At 43.2% G+C, this 14,802-nt stretch overlaps 1 protein-coding gene across 2 annotated transcripts in view; it reads left to right on the forward strand.

Moving 5' to 3' along the window:
- LOC119970548 (EGF-like repeat and discoidin I-like domain-containing protein 3) overlaps positions 1-12,927 on the forward strand; it is a 296,590-nt gene extending 283,663 nt beyond the window's left edge. For both annotated transcript variants that reach the window (XM_038805352.1, XM_038805353.1), the window contains 2 exons: positions 9,262-9,417; positions 11,845-12,927. In XM_038805352.1, the coding sequence (XP_038661280.1) occupies positions 9,262-9,417; positions 11,845-11,991 (303 nt within the window). In that variant the 3' untranslated portion in view covers positions 11,992-12,927. The remainder of the gene's footprint in view (positions 1-9,261; positions 9,418-11,844) is intronic.
- Positions 12,928-14,802: the final 1,875 nt, after the last annotated feature.

Genomic DNA, 14,802 nt, shown 5'->3' on the forward strand with positions numbered 1-14,802 from the left:
ACAAGTGTGGGCTCAAAACCGCCCCATTCAAATTCGTACAATGATAGAATTGGTGCAGAAGGAGGCCATTCAGCCCACCCAGTCTGCACTGGCCCTTGAAAAGAGCACTCTACTTATGCCCACACCTCCACCCCATCCCCGTATCCCAGTAATCCCACCTAACATTTTGGACACTAAGGGCAATTTAGCATGGCCAATCCACCTCACCTATGGGAGGAAACCGGAGCACCCAGAGGAAACTCAAGACACGGGGAGAACGTGCAGACTCCGAATCGAAACTAGGACGCTGGAGCTGTGAAGCAACATTGCTAACCACTGTACTACCGTGTCGCCTTCAGACAATCTCAGCAGCTCTTACAGAATCTGTGAAGAGAGAATGCAGCTGACATTTCAAGTCTGGGTGACTTGGACAAAGACTCAAAACATCCGCTCTATTCTCTCTCCAAAGATTCTGAGGGAGTTTGAAAGGATATTCCACCTCAACAGGAAATCTAGAATTGCAGGGACGGTTGAACAATCAGGGTCTAACACAGAAATTTCTTCTTTCAGAGGTCCAGTAGCCAGTGGCATTCTCTCCCTCAGTTTGTCATATAAGGAACGATTGAAGACTCTGGGTCTGTACTCGTTGGAGTTCAGAAGGGTGAGGGGTGATCTTATTGAAACTTACAGGATACTGAGAGGCTTGGATAGAGTGGACATGGAGAAGATGTTTCCACTTGTAGGAAAAACTAGAACCGAAGACACAGACTCAGACTGAAGGGACGATCCTTTATAACTGAGGAATGAGGAGAAATTTCTTCAGCCAGAGGGTGTCAAATCTGTGAAACTCTTTGCCGCCGAAGGCTGTGGAGGCCAAATAACTGAGTGTCTTTAAGACAGAGATAGATAGGTTCTTGATTAATAAGAGGATCAGGGGTTATTGGGAGAAGGCAGGTGAATGAGGATGAGAAACCTATCAACCATGATTGAATGGCGCAGCAGACTCGAAGGGCAGAAAGGCCTAATTCTGCTCCTATGTCTTATGGTCTTATGGAAATCAGGGCCAGGATTTTACAGCCCCGTCATGACTTGTCTTGGTCCAGATTTCACAAAAGTCTCGGGCGAAGTTCTCCACAACGCCCGACGCCGGAGTGAAACACTCCGGGTTTCACTCCGGCGCGGAGGCCGCTCCTCGCCCCCTATTCTCGCCCTCCTGGGGGGGCTAGGAGCGGTGTTGCGGGAAACTCGGCTGCCGGGCCTTGAAGCTTGTGTCAAAGCGGCGCGCCGAGAATGACGCGGCCGGCGGCGCCTAAGTGACGTCAGCCAAGCATGGGCAGGTTGGCCGGCTCTAACCCGCGCATGCGTGGTTGCCGACTTCCCCTCTGCTGCCCCGCAAGACGTGGCGGCTTGATCTTGCGGAGCGGCGGAGGGGAAAGAGTGCGTTGTTTACAGACCCCGGCCCGACAATCGGTGGGCACCGATTGCAGGCCAGTCACCTCCCGAGCACGCCCGTGGTGCTCGATCCCCTCTCCGCCCCCCACAGGCCCCACACTTACTTGTCGCGCGCTGTTCACGCCGGCAGTGACCAGGTATGGTTGCCGCCAGCATGAACCCGTCTGTGTCGTCAGGCCACTCGGACCATCCGGGCCGGAGAATCGCCGGTCGCCGGGAAAAACGGCTAGCGGCGATTCTCCGAGCGGCGTGTCGCAAAACGCGACACGCCATTTGGGGGGGGGGGGAGAATCACGGGGGTGCCAGAGCGGCCCTCCCACGATTCTCCCACCCAGCGTGGGGAGCGGAGAATCGTGCCCCTGGTATGCATATTACTTCAACTTAGAGTACAGAAATAAAAACATTCTCTTCATGAATTCCTATTCATTCAGAGTTGTTTCATTCACACTATTTGTTAATTTAAATTGAAATTTGCAAAAACAACCTTCATTATGCATTTATTAAAATTGCCCCCTGCATACTACTGGATAATTGAGGTTTCTAGAGAAAGAAAACTTTCAATTAACAGGAACAGCAACTTGCATCTTTAACATTGGATATCACCCTGGAGCACGCCAACAGGCATAATCTCAAAAATAGATGCTGAGTCCAAGGAGATGTTAGGAGATTAGAAACTTGATCAAAGAGCTGGGCTTTTAATGAGGAGATGGAGAGGAGGGAATTGTAAAACTCGGGCCCTATCCAGCTGAGCACATAGTAGCCACTGGATTGACAGTGGGGTGGGGTTGGCAGTGAACAAAATTGTTGGGGATGAAATGCCAAAGAGGCTAGGGTGACCATGTCACACTACTACCTGAGTGTGGGTAGAGTGGACTGCAGGCACTGTGGTGGGAAAAAAGAATCCCAATGACCGGAGAATTCCGGCCAAAGTCGGTGCCCAATAATGTAGGTTGGAACATTGGTGCAATTAAACAAGATGTTTGTATTTTATGATTTTGAGTGTTTGTGTGTGTGTGTGTGTGTGTGTGTGTGTGTGAGAAATGTTTTTGTGATGGGGCTCTCGCTCACATTATCTATCCCCTTCCTCAGATTGACTGTGGGGCAATCTCGAAGGTAATCAGCTGCAATATTCTTGCTGCCTGCTCTATGAAGATGATGGAAGCTGTAGGGTGAGGTGCCACCTAGTCACCCGAGAGTTCTGGTCCTTTATATTGGTTATCTATATGAGTGCACGGTGAGGAGTCCCGAGGACAAATTCACAGCCCAAGAGGCAATAGCGCAAACTGTTGAAGGTCCATTTGATTGCAAGGACCTTTTTTTCCATGGTAGAGTAATTGATTTCACAGGGAAAGAGGTTTCACTTAGGTGCAGGATAGGTTACTCCTGCCCCTCTTGACCTTGAATAAGAATCACTCCCAGTCCGACTGCAGAAGCATCTATCTGAGCGGGGAACTTGTTTTATTGAAGTCTGCACTCCTCAGCACAGGTTGTGAGCATAAGTCGTCCTCTAATGGCATGGAAGGACTTTTCACAGTTCTCATCTCATTTCTCTGGATTTCCTCCTGTTTTCATTATAAGGTTGGGAAGGGGGTTGCAATTGTGGAAAACTGAAGAATGAAATGGCGATACCTGCCAATCACACTAAAGAAAAAATGCAGCTGAAGCTTTGTTTGAGACTGTGGGCTGGCCCTGTCTGACTCCACTTTGTTGAGCAGTGGACAATGAATTCCCTTCCCAAGTTCACATCCCAGGTATTTAGTCTCTGTCTTTGTCCATGCACATTTGTTTGTATCGAGGGTCAGTCCAGCTGTCTTGATGTTCTCCAACACTTTCTGCAGGTGCAATAGATGCTCCTTCCAGGTGACACTAAAGATGACTACATCACACAGATATGTTGCCACGAATTTTTTGAAATCCTTCAACACCATATCCATCAGCCGCTGGAAGGTTGCTGGAGCTCCATGCAGCCCAAACAGTATAACCGTGAATTGGTATAGCCCAAATGGTGCTTGAAGTGCAGTGTAAGGTCTTGAAGCTGATGAAAGAGGTACTTACCAGTAGCCTTTACAGAGGTCAAGGGTGGTGATGAACTGAGCCTTTCCTAGATGTTCCAGGTGCTCATCAATCCTGGGCATGGGATGTGCATGAAACTGGAACACAGCACTGACTTTCCGAAAGTCATGGCAGAAACACAAATCCCTGGGCTGGATTCTATGCTGGCGGCATTCTCCGTTGCGCTGGCAGCGCACCCATGCCCGGGGATTTCCCGACAGTGTGGGGCTGCCCACAATAGAAAACCCATTGGCCAGCTAGTGGGACGGAGAATCCCGCCCCCTGTCTTTCTTTGGCACCATCATCACCACTGGACTTGACCTCTTACTGTCAGAATGCTCAATTACTGCAGTTCAATTATTGTCTCTATTTCAGTCCTTACACCTACCACCATCATTTCAGGGATGCTGTATGGTCGCTTTTGAATAGTAGTATTGACCTTCAGGAAGATGGTGTGCTCAGTGAGATTTGTCCGTCTTGCCTGACTTTGAAAGAGTTCAGGAAGGCCAGGGGAAAGGTTTGCAGGTCTAGCCGCTGCCTTCCTTCCCGATGGGCCAATGATAGACCCTGGCATTTAGATTACACCTGTGACTCCATCTCTGTTATCTCCTCCTCTTTCTCCTCCTGCAACACCATCAGGAACTTTTCTCATACATTTCTCTCCTTCCACTCTTTTAGTAAGTTGATCTGGTATATCTGTATTGTTTTCTTTTTGTCCAGTAGGGAAAACGCTTGCTACCTTTAATTAATAGATCCCTGAGGGGCTATATAAATAAACAATCTGAAAATCCCCTTTGAAACTGCCTTGACCTGTCAATCAGAAAGCCTTTAGAAGATAATAAGGCATCAAATTCACTGTGAACAATGGAGATCAAGGGCGCGATTCAAAGGAAACAAGTCTGTGCCTGGTTTCGAGCATGTTTCGCTGGGTGTTTCTCAGCAGCTGCAATGCCAAAAGCACCCGGCACTTTGCCTTTATTTTACCTCAGGGAGTTTCTCTCATGATGGACACACTTGCATAATTTCCTTCTGGTTATCCTAGCAGGGAAGGCTCCTCCCAAATTGGGACTCCATTTTGTCTGGCCGCCCCGATCCTACACCCCTCCCCACCCCCGCTTTCAACCTCCCCTGTTTTTGGTGTTCCCTTCCCCTGACAACTTTGGAGAGACTCCAGGGAATACCTCCTTACCACCCTCTCCACTTGGTAAGGCTCCCCGGACCGGGTCCCTGGAAGTGACAACCTGATGCCCGGGCACTATGGCACTGCCAGGGTGCTCAGGTGGTTCTATCAGGGGCGAGGCAGTGCCTGTGTGCCCAGGGGAGTGCCAAGGTGCCACCCTGCACTGTCTGTGACAATGCAGGGATCTTTAATGACCCGAGCGACCCCTCTAGGTGCTATTACGACTGGCCCTCGTTTGTGGAAACCAATATTAAACAATGCCCTAGCAAGGTGTCCCAGGCACGTTCGTTATGTCTCTGGTGCCGGGAGAATCCAACAAATGCATATTTAAATGAACCCAGTGAAGCAACCCAGCTGAAAATGAGTATGTGGCCTGCCCGTCAATGAGATATAAAGTATCTCAAATGAGCTATTTGCATTGTCCCACCAGACCAGGGCAGAAAGCTCAACGGGAATGTCTAAACCCGCTCCAGCTGGAAGGACGGGCATGGGCTTTCTGTGAAACCCAATTTTGGACTGACGAGTTATTCTGCGGCTGATCGTAAACCCAGCTTCGAGCGGACAGACCCAAAGAATCCTGGTCTATGTGCTCCTTGATTTTTGCGATTTGTTAAACATTAACTATGATCTATAGCTGGAAATGGAAATGCACTGTCTTCATGATAGCCTCCATTAATTACATTATCACAAGGCTGAAGTTAATGTTCCTATTTGTTTGTGAACAAATTTCAATTCTGAAATAATGTCCACTTAAAAGTTATGTGAGGCTTAGAATATTCTTTTAATGAAACAACAAAAAGAAGTCCAAATCATAATTAGATTTAGATATTTTGGAACATTCCAAATTCTGTCCAAAGAGGAACATTTATACTGAAATATTTGCTGCTGTTCAATGTAAATGATTACATTTGAAACTAATTTTGAAATGAGTTGTAAACATTGAGAGGCATTGAGTTATTAGTTGGGTTGGATTGGATTGGATTTGTTTTATTGTCACGTGTACCGAGGTACAGTGAAAGGTATTGTTTTGCTACAGTCCAGACAGATCATTCCATACATGAAAAGAAAAAAATGGCCATATATAAATGCACAAAAATAAACATAGGGCATATATAAATACACAATGTAAATACATAGGCACAGGCATCAGGTGAAGCGTACAGGAGTGCAGTATTAAATAGAGAAGATGTGTGAAGAGATCAGTTCAGTCCACAAGAGGGTCATTCAGAAGTCTGGTCACAGCGGGGATTAAGCTGTTTTTAGAACATAGAACATACAGTGCAGAAGGAGGCCATTCAGCCCATCAAGTCTGCACCAACCCACTTAAGCCCTTACTTCCACCCTATCCCCGTAACCCAATAACCCCTCCTAACCTTTTGGGTCACGAGGGGCAATTGATCATGGCCAATCCACTCAACCTGCACATCTTTAGACTGTGGGAGGAAACTGGAGCACCCGGAGGAAACCCACGCAGACACGGGGAGAACATGCAAACTCCGCACAGATAGTGACCCAGCGGGGAATTGAACCTGGGACCTTGGCGCTGTGAAGCCACAGTGCTATCCACTCGTGCTACCATGCTGTTTTGAACCTGTTAGTGCGTACTTTCATACTTTGTATCTCCTGCCCGATGGAAGAAGTTGGAGAGTGAATAACCCGGATGGGAGAGGTCTTTGATTGTGCTGCCCACTTTCCCAAGGCAACAAGAGGGGTAGACAGAGTCAATGGGTGGGAGGCAGGTTTGTGTGATGGACAAACTGTGTTCACGACTCTCTGAAGTTTCTTGCGGTCCTGGGCTGAGGAGTGGCCATACCAGGCTGTGATGCAGCCAGATTGGGTGCTTTCCATGGTGCATCTTTAAAAATTGGTCAGAGTCAATGTGGACATGCCGAATTTCCTTAGTTTCCTGAGAAAGTATGGGTGCTGTTGTGCTTTCTTGGTGGTAGCGTCGACGTGGGTGGACCGGGACAGATTGTTGGTGATGTGCACACCTAGGAATTTGAAGTTGTCAACCATCTCCACCTCGGCCCCATTGATGCAGACGGGGGTATGTATAACACTTTGCTTCCTGAAGTCAATGACCAGCTCTTTAGTTTTGCTGACATTGAGGGAAATACTGTTGTCATTACATCACCACACTAGGTTCTCTATCAGACTCCTGTACTCTGACTCATCGTTGTTCGAGATCCAACCCACTACGGTCGTGTCATCAACAAACTTGTAAATGGAGTTGGAACCAAATTTTGCCACACAGTCATGTGTGTATAGGGAGTATAGATTTATTCCTTTATGAATTTTCTTGAATATATAAATATTGAAGCAAATTCTGCGAATGATCACTGATGTACACAGCTCTTAATGACTGCATTCACAACTCTGCACTAAAATGAACAACATGGCAATTCTGAAAATGCTGTGAATTTTATTTTGTTTTACTTGTCTGTAATTCTATTTAATACTCAGCAATAGTGTGGTAAATATTTTGACGTGGCTTCATAGGTAATATTTTTGAAACTACAAATAAGGCTAGGACTTACAAATTCTGCTTTGATGAACAAAATATTTTACATAGAGATAGCAGAAAAGTCACTCATTCGGGCAGCACTGTAGCACAGTGGTTAGCACAATTGCTTCACAGCTCCAGGGTCCCAGGTTTGATTCCCGGCTTGGGTCACTGCCTGTGCGGAGTCTGCACGTTCTCCCTGTGTCTGCGTGGGTTTCCTCTGGGTGCTCCAGTTTCCTCTCACAGTCCAAAGATGTGCAGGTAAGGTGGATTGGCCATGATAAATTGTCCTCAGTGTCCAAAAAGGATAGGTGGGGTTACTGGGTTACAGGGAAGGGGTGGAGGCATGGGCTTAAGTAGGGTGCTCTTTCCAAGAGCCAGTGCAAACTCAATGGGCCGAATGGCGTCCTTCTGCACTGTAAATTCTATGATCTATTTTCTATTAAACAGAAGTTTAGACAATTTTTTTCTTCACAAAAATCTGATGGAACATAGGAATTGAGTTCAAAATTAGGCAATTTAGCCCCTCGAGCCTGCTCCGCAATTAAATCAGATCATGGCTGATCTCTTCCTCGTCTCATATCCATCTCCCTGCCTGTACCCCATATCCCTTCAACCCATTTTTAAAATCAGAAATATACCTATCTCCTTCTTTAAACCATTTAATGATTCAGACTCCACCACATTATAGGGCAGCGGGTTCCACAAATACACCACCCTCTGAGAGAAGTAGTTCCTCCTCATCTCAATTTTAAATCTATTGCCTTTTGACCTACATCTGTGACTTCTCGTTCTAGATAACCCCACAAAGTGGAACATAGCAGCACGGTAGCACAGTGGTTAGTACTGTTGCTTCACAGCACCAGCGACCAGGGTTCGATTCCCGCTTGGGTCACTGTCTGTGCGAAGTCTGCATGTTCTCCCCGTGTCTGCATGGGTTTTCGCTCGGTGGGTGATCCGGTTTCCTCCCACAAGTCCCGAAAGACATGCCTGTTAGGTGATTAGGACATTATGAATTCCCCCTCAGTGTACCTGAACGGGTGCCGAAGTGTGGGCGACTCGGGGATTTTCACAGTAACTTCATTGCAGCGTTAATGTCAGCCTACTTGTGACACTAATAAAGATTATTATTACATGGTCAACGTTTACTTTATCAATCCCTCTTAGTATTTTGTATACCTCAATGAGATCCCCTCTCATTCTTCTAAACTCCAGCGAGCATAAACCCAAAGTGTTCAATCTCTCCTCATATGTCAACCCTTTCATCCTTGGAATCAATCTGGTGAACCTCCTCTGGACTGCCTCCAATGCCACTACATCCTTCCTCAAATAGCAAGACCAAAACTGGACACAATACTCCAGATGTGATCTCACCAACACACTACACAATTACAACAATACTTCTCGACTTTTATAATCCAGACCTTTTGCAATAAACACTAACATTCCATTTGCCTTTCTAATTACATACTGTACCTGCATACTGACTTTCTGCAATTCGTTAAGAAAGACACCCAGGCCCTCTGCTCAGACTTATTTTGAATTTGTTTTCCATTTGGATACTAATTTGCCTTTCTACATTTTCGGCTAAAATGGATAACCTCACATTTATCCACATTAATCCTCATCTTCCAAATTTTGGCCTATTCTCCTGCCCTAACTATATCTGTCAATAAACCCCTATCTCCTCTTCACACTGCTTTCCCACCTATTTGAGTTTCATCCGTAAATTTTGCTGTGTTACACTCTGTTCCTGCTTGCAGATCATTTATATAGATTGTAAACAGTTGAGGTCCGAGGATTGCGCCTGTGGTACCCAGATTACAGTTCACCAGCCAGAGAAGGACCCATTTATGGCGACCCTTTGCTTTCTGTCAGTCAGCCTATCCTCAATCCAATCTAATACTCTACCCCTAAACACCTGCGATCTCACCTTCTAGATCAGTCTTTTCTTCAGCACTTTGTCAAACGCCTTCTGGAAGTCTAGATATACCACATCCATAGATTTTCCATTACCCATCTTGCTGGTTACATCCTCAAAGAACTCTGTCTTAACCTGGAAATATTTTATATTTCACATTTCTCCCACTTTTAGATTGATCTTCTTGTTCCAACTAAAGTGACTGGTATAATCACACAAGGTGCAAAAGACTTTGGACACATACAATTTGTGGGTTCTTACAAAATAGCGTACAGTAATGATGGAAGGAACTGGTCTATTTATAAAGACGTAAAACAACAAAAGGATAAGGTGAGTTTTGGAAATATCCGCATATTGAGATGACATGATTCGCAAAACCTTAGTTTCTGTTGGATTTATGAAAATTTGGTTTCTCATTCTTATTTATTTTTCAATGTGCAATTAAGATAATCAAATAGGTGAATTGTTCAGTATTTTGTTTTTATGAAGGTAAATGACAAAACCTTGGTTTTAATACCTTGGCACTACTGAGGGCAGCACGATAGCATTGTGGTTAGCACAATTGCTTCACAGCTCCAGGGTCCCAGGTTCGATTCCTGACTTGGGTCACTGTCTGTGCGGAGTCTGCACGTTCTCCCCGTGTGTGCATGGGTTTCCTCCGGGAGATCCGGTTTCCTCCCAGAGTCCAAAGATGTGCAGGTTAGGTGGATTGGCCATGATAAATTGCCCTTAGTATCCAAAATTGCCCTTAGTGTTGGGTGGGGTTACTGGGTTATGGGAATAGGGTGGAGGTGTGGGCTTGGGTAGGGTGCTCTTTCCAAAAGCCGGTGCAGACTCAATGGGCCGAATGGCCTCCTTCTGCACTGTAAATTCTATGAGATTCCCTGACAAATTTGCCATTAAAGACAGCCTCAGGCAAACATCCAATACAAAGGGAGGAATCTATTTGCAAAAGATGAAGGTCCTCACAGCGATAAAGTTGATTGTTATTGGCAACTGGACCAGCCAAATATTTGTTTGAACTAAAGCCATTGCAAAATGTCAAAATCCATTATTAGTTTAATCTTGACGAATCAGCTCCAATGTCATGGTCATGTGATTGAAAAGATTCAGGGTCCATTATTATCTATCTTTGAAGGATACATCTAAGAGGGATTTACGGACTTTGCATTTATGTTGCTGCATCAGTAGCCAATAATGTCTTTTAGTTTTGTCATCTCTATACCCTTGGCTAAGCAGAAGTTTGGGATCAGCTGGCGTGAGAATACAATTGTAGTTAGAATGTCACCTGAATTAGTGGTTCAGTTCAGCCTCTGATGTAATACATTTTAATTTTTCATTTTTTATTCCTGCTCCAAATAAATGTCGAAAAGAATTTGGGAATATCATCTGAATGTTGAAAGGGTTTCCTTGTAGTTTCCAAAACAAACAAAGGTTAGACCGTCCAGTGAACTACTGAATGCCTGGGGGAATGAAAATCAATCAGCATACCATTGGATTACAGGGTTATTGTTGCCTGCTAATGAAGAGAGAGTGTGATCCTCCTCTTAAATCAAATGTTATAATATAGAGCAACACAAACAAGCAATCCCTATACTTACATAGTATATACAGCATAGAAAAAGGCCCAAATAGACTGTAGTGGTGTTTGTACATCTTCTGAGTCCTCTTCCATTCCATCTACTACTCAGCCTTTCAGCTTATCTTTTGCTTTTCTCTGACTTACTTGTCTACTCCCCTTTTGAAAGCATCTAAGCTATTTACCTTGGGCGGAATTTTCCTGTTTTTCTTCTAAGTGCTGGGTCAGGTAAAGAGTGTGACACGCAGCTCGCCAGCTGCACAGCCAGTTTTTCTCACCATATTGTCCAGCACTTAGAAGAAAGAAATGCTGGAGGTGTGTCCCATGCCATCAAGCTGGTGGGGCGAGGCCAGAAAGAGCTGGCAATATCAGGTTTCCTTTTAAATCCCATGCCATGTACACTTGGAATCCCCCTCACCACCACAGATACAGAGGAACCCCCCACCCCACCCAACGGACGGGGGTAGCTCCCTACCCCATGGATATCTCCAGAGAGGACTTCCCATGGAACTGCCCCCCCCCCCCCCCCCCCCCCCCCCCCGGGGCAGTGCCAGGGTATTGTCACTTTCCCCCCCTGGATCCAGTGTCCGTATCTGCCTGTGCGGCCCAGCAGATTCCCTTCACCTGGTTCCCATTTTTAAAAAACGTGTTGTAAATCTCGCCGACATGACGTCACATCGAGAAGGAAGAGGTCCTAATGTGTGGGGAAAATACAGTGGGGAAGCATGTTCATGGGATGTAACTGTATTTAGTTGAGGTTCCTGAACTTCCTGGGTGGGACCCTCATTATATCAGTAGTGAGGTGGGGGGCAGGGACAATTGTATCCTGAGGTTTTGCCACTGAGATTCTCAGTTTTGGCCTCTCGTGGGATTTTGCTCCTGCCTCGCCATTTGCACCCACAGCAAATGCAGGTACAAAATCCCGGCCTATGAGTCAATATACTTATTCTTATTTTCCATTAGATTGATCAGTGACTATCTTGTATTTATGTAGTTTGAATTCGGCCAAAGATGGAAACATACTTTCCGCTTCTATGCACAGTTTTAAAGATCACTTCTGGAATCTTAACCTCTCTTTTTCTTGCAACATGTACTATAGATGTTAATGTTTATTAGTGGATCAGGAAGGGGCCACATTGTTTGATTAGCAATAACACATTTTATTTTTCAATTGGCAGGTTTTCCAAGGTAACTTTGATAATGACACCCACAGAAAAAATGTAATAGATCCTCCTATTTACGCACAATATATTAGGATCTTGCCCTGGTCATGGTACGGCAGAATCACTCTGCGGACGGAGTTACTGGGATGCACTGAAGAGTGATGAATACTGGCTACTGTCAAGAAAGTTATCACTGTCCTCAAAATATCTCAACAAAAACTGCACAAACCTGTAAGATATTAAAGGGTTTTCATGAACAAGTGTTCAGTTTGTGATAGACACGAGTCAAGTTAGTCGGTCAAGGCCTGTCCTTTATCAGACTTTCATATGGTGATTTTTCTTCCTTAGAAGTTTATTTTCATGTGTTTTGTTAATTTATACATAATGAAATAGACCTTTATAATTGCAGACCTTTGTGACCCCTCTCCTTCACCCCCAAGTTTGATCGGTATGCATTGGATTAAAATTTCTAATAATTATTACAGATGCCAATATTGTATCTTATTTATTATAAACATCTTGTTCTCTTTGGCTCTTAAGAGTGATAAGCTTCTCAATACTCCAGTTCCATTGCTCATTGTCATGACAGTCAAGATGTTCCAGACATTAAATCGATTGATTGAACACTGACACAGCTTTCATTTTTCAAATTGTGCATGTCCTACATTGTAAGAGACTGAAAATTCCTATTAAGGTGCCATTTTCTCCACATGCATGTATTATGCTTACACACCTTCCTACTTACAAACTTCTGAATGAAAATGTATGTATTGGACATGTAATTAAAATGCTGATGGTGGAAACCAGTAAAGGCATATTAGGTTACTCTAATACATAAAAATAATTAGGCAAGAAAATATGTGACCCTGAAGATACAAGAACAATAAATCCATGAATTCACAAGAGCATAAATGAAAATGTGTGGGTACACATCAACCACTTTTTGTTTGGGGTGCATGTAAGGGTACAAAGTCTTTACATTACTGTGCAACATGTTTGCATTTCCAACTTAAATTATTTTGTTACACCTTTTATTTTTTATGAAAAGAGAAGAAATGTAAGGAAAATAAATAATTTTTAAGTGTGTTTTAAGTTTGATGGAGTTGTTGCAACGAGTTGTCTGCCCAGTCTCGATCTATTCAGTTCCGTTACGATTTAGATAAATGTAAAATTTCCTCTGTATATCGATGAATGCATTACATGATGTCATTGTAGCTCACTCAGTTTGAGTCATTTGTTATTTATTAACTTGATGCACACCCCAGTGTTTAAATTCTGCAACACAGCAAATTAAATGATAACAAATTCATTCAAAATTCACACTGATATAATACAGCAATGATTCAAATGGTGTTGTATGATACTTACAGAATTTAACTACTGGTATACTAATTCCAGCATTGTCTAATCACAATGTTTCTTATATTTAATTATCAATATCTTTTTCAAGCACTTTTATTTCCGATTAAAAAATAATGTTGTACACTTTCAAAAATTCAGAGTGTATGGATGGTAGGCATCTGTGTTCTTATAAAAAAAAGGATCATGTAATGTATAAAATAATAAGCCTTATTTACTGGGATTCCTAAATTATTCATCACTTAAATATATGTGTTTATATTACATATCTAACATTAATGAACATTTCAAATGTGCACCATTTTGTTGTAAGATAACAAAAGTAAACCATGTGTTTGGCAGTTCTGTTAGTTGTTGCCTCTGTCGATGAAACAAAGTTTTCACATGTGGCGCTGTCATTTATAGCTTTCATATTGTATAGGCACATGACTGTAAAGCTTGCAAAAATATCAGATTGGCTACTCCAGTCACTATTACCCTTTTTAATGCCCCACAATAGTAATTTTCATCTTGTTCTTGGATAGAATGGCGAAAAAGCTTCAGAGCTTAAGTAATAATGAGTGTAGGTAGTTTGAAAGTCAAACCACAAACTTAATTACAACCATAATGCACCTTATTTATGTAACCCTGATTTGAGAACTAAGATTGCAAGCCTGTTGTATCACATCAATTCTTATGCTGTTGTCCAGATATGATTATGCCCATGACTATATAATGATGTTAATGTTAAACCTTATGCAGAACATTGGTAATCCTATTTCCATGCAGGCAATTTAGAAGGGAAGAAAATTTTAGAAATTGCACCTTCATTGCCATTGCTATAATTTCATAAGTCTGGTAATGTTTCCTATTTCTCAGTTTAACCATAGCAGCTTTCCAAATCTTTTAATTTTTACGAGAGGTAATATAGATTAGATTATTTTGTATTTTTCCAAATCTCTCCAGAGCTGCAGTATCCTTTTTACTGTGTCTCCGAAGGCTGATCTCTTAATGAATATTGAAAGTGATATCTATCCAATGACTGAGATTCAGCAGTACCCTGTTCAAATTCAGTTTGAATAATTGAGCTCTACTGCTTAGAATTGTGTTGGATACTGAATATGTTAACATTTGTGAACACTTTATTCATTGTTTTTATGGCAAGTTTGAAAAGTATTGATGTTACACGCCCTACACAAAATTGATTTGGAACCAAGAATTGATTAGTCTGGCATTTATAAAGCTACATTTACATATTTGTCATGCTGAGAAGGAGGCTAACACAATCAAGAAGGAGGTTAACACAAAAAGAATTTATAGGGGAAGGTGAACCTTCTGAAGAAGAAAGCACTGCAATAAGGTTTACGCAGTTTTCTTTTTCACTGATGTGGTAATTTTAAATTGGCTCTGTGAAGGACCACAAAAGGTATACGTTAGCTGTAACAGTGTGAAAGAACAGAGGATTTGTGGAGGAATCAATTTTACTACAAGCAGTTCAAACTACGAGCATGTCTCTGATTGTACAGCAGTCGCAGTTCCTGCGATGCACTGAGTGACTTAAGAATGTATTAAAATGTAAATTAAATTAAAGGGAAAGTCAACCATCAAAATGATATTGGGTATAGAGTTTGAATG

Source organism: Scyliorhinus canicula, chromosome 8, assembly GCF_902713615.1.
Source record: "Scyliorhinus canicula chromosome 8, sScyCan1.1, whole genome shotgun sequence".
Lineage (NCBI taxonomy): Eukaryota > Metazoa > Chordata > Chondrichthyes > Carcharhiniformes > Scyliorhinidae > Scyliorhinus > Scyliorhinus canicula.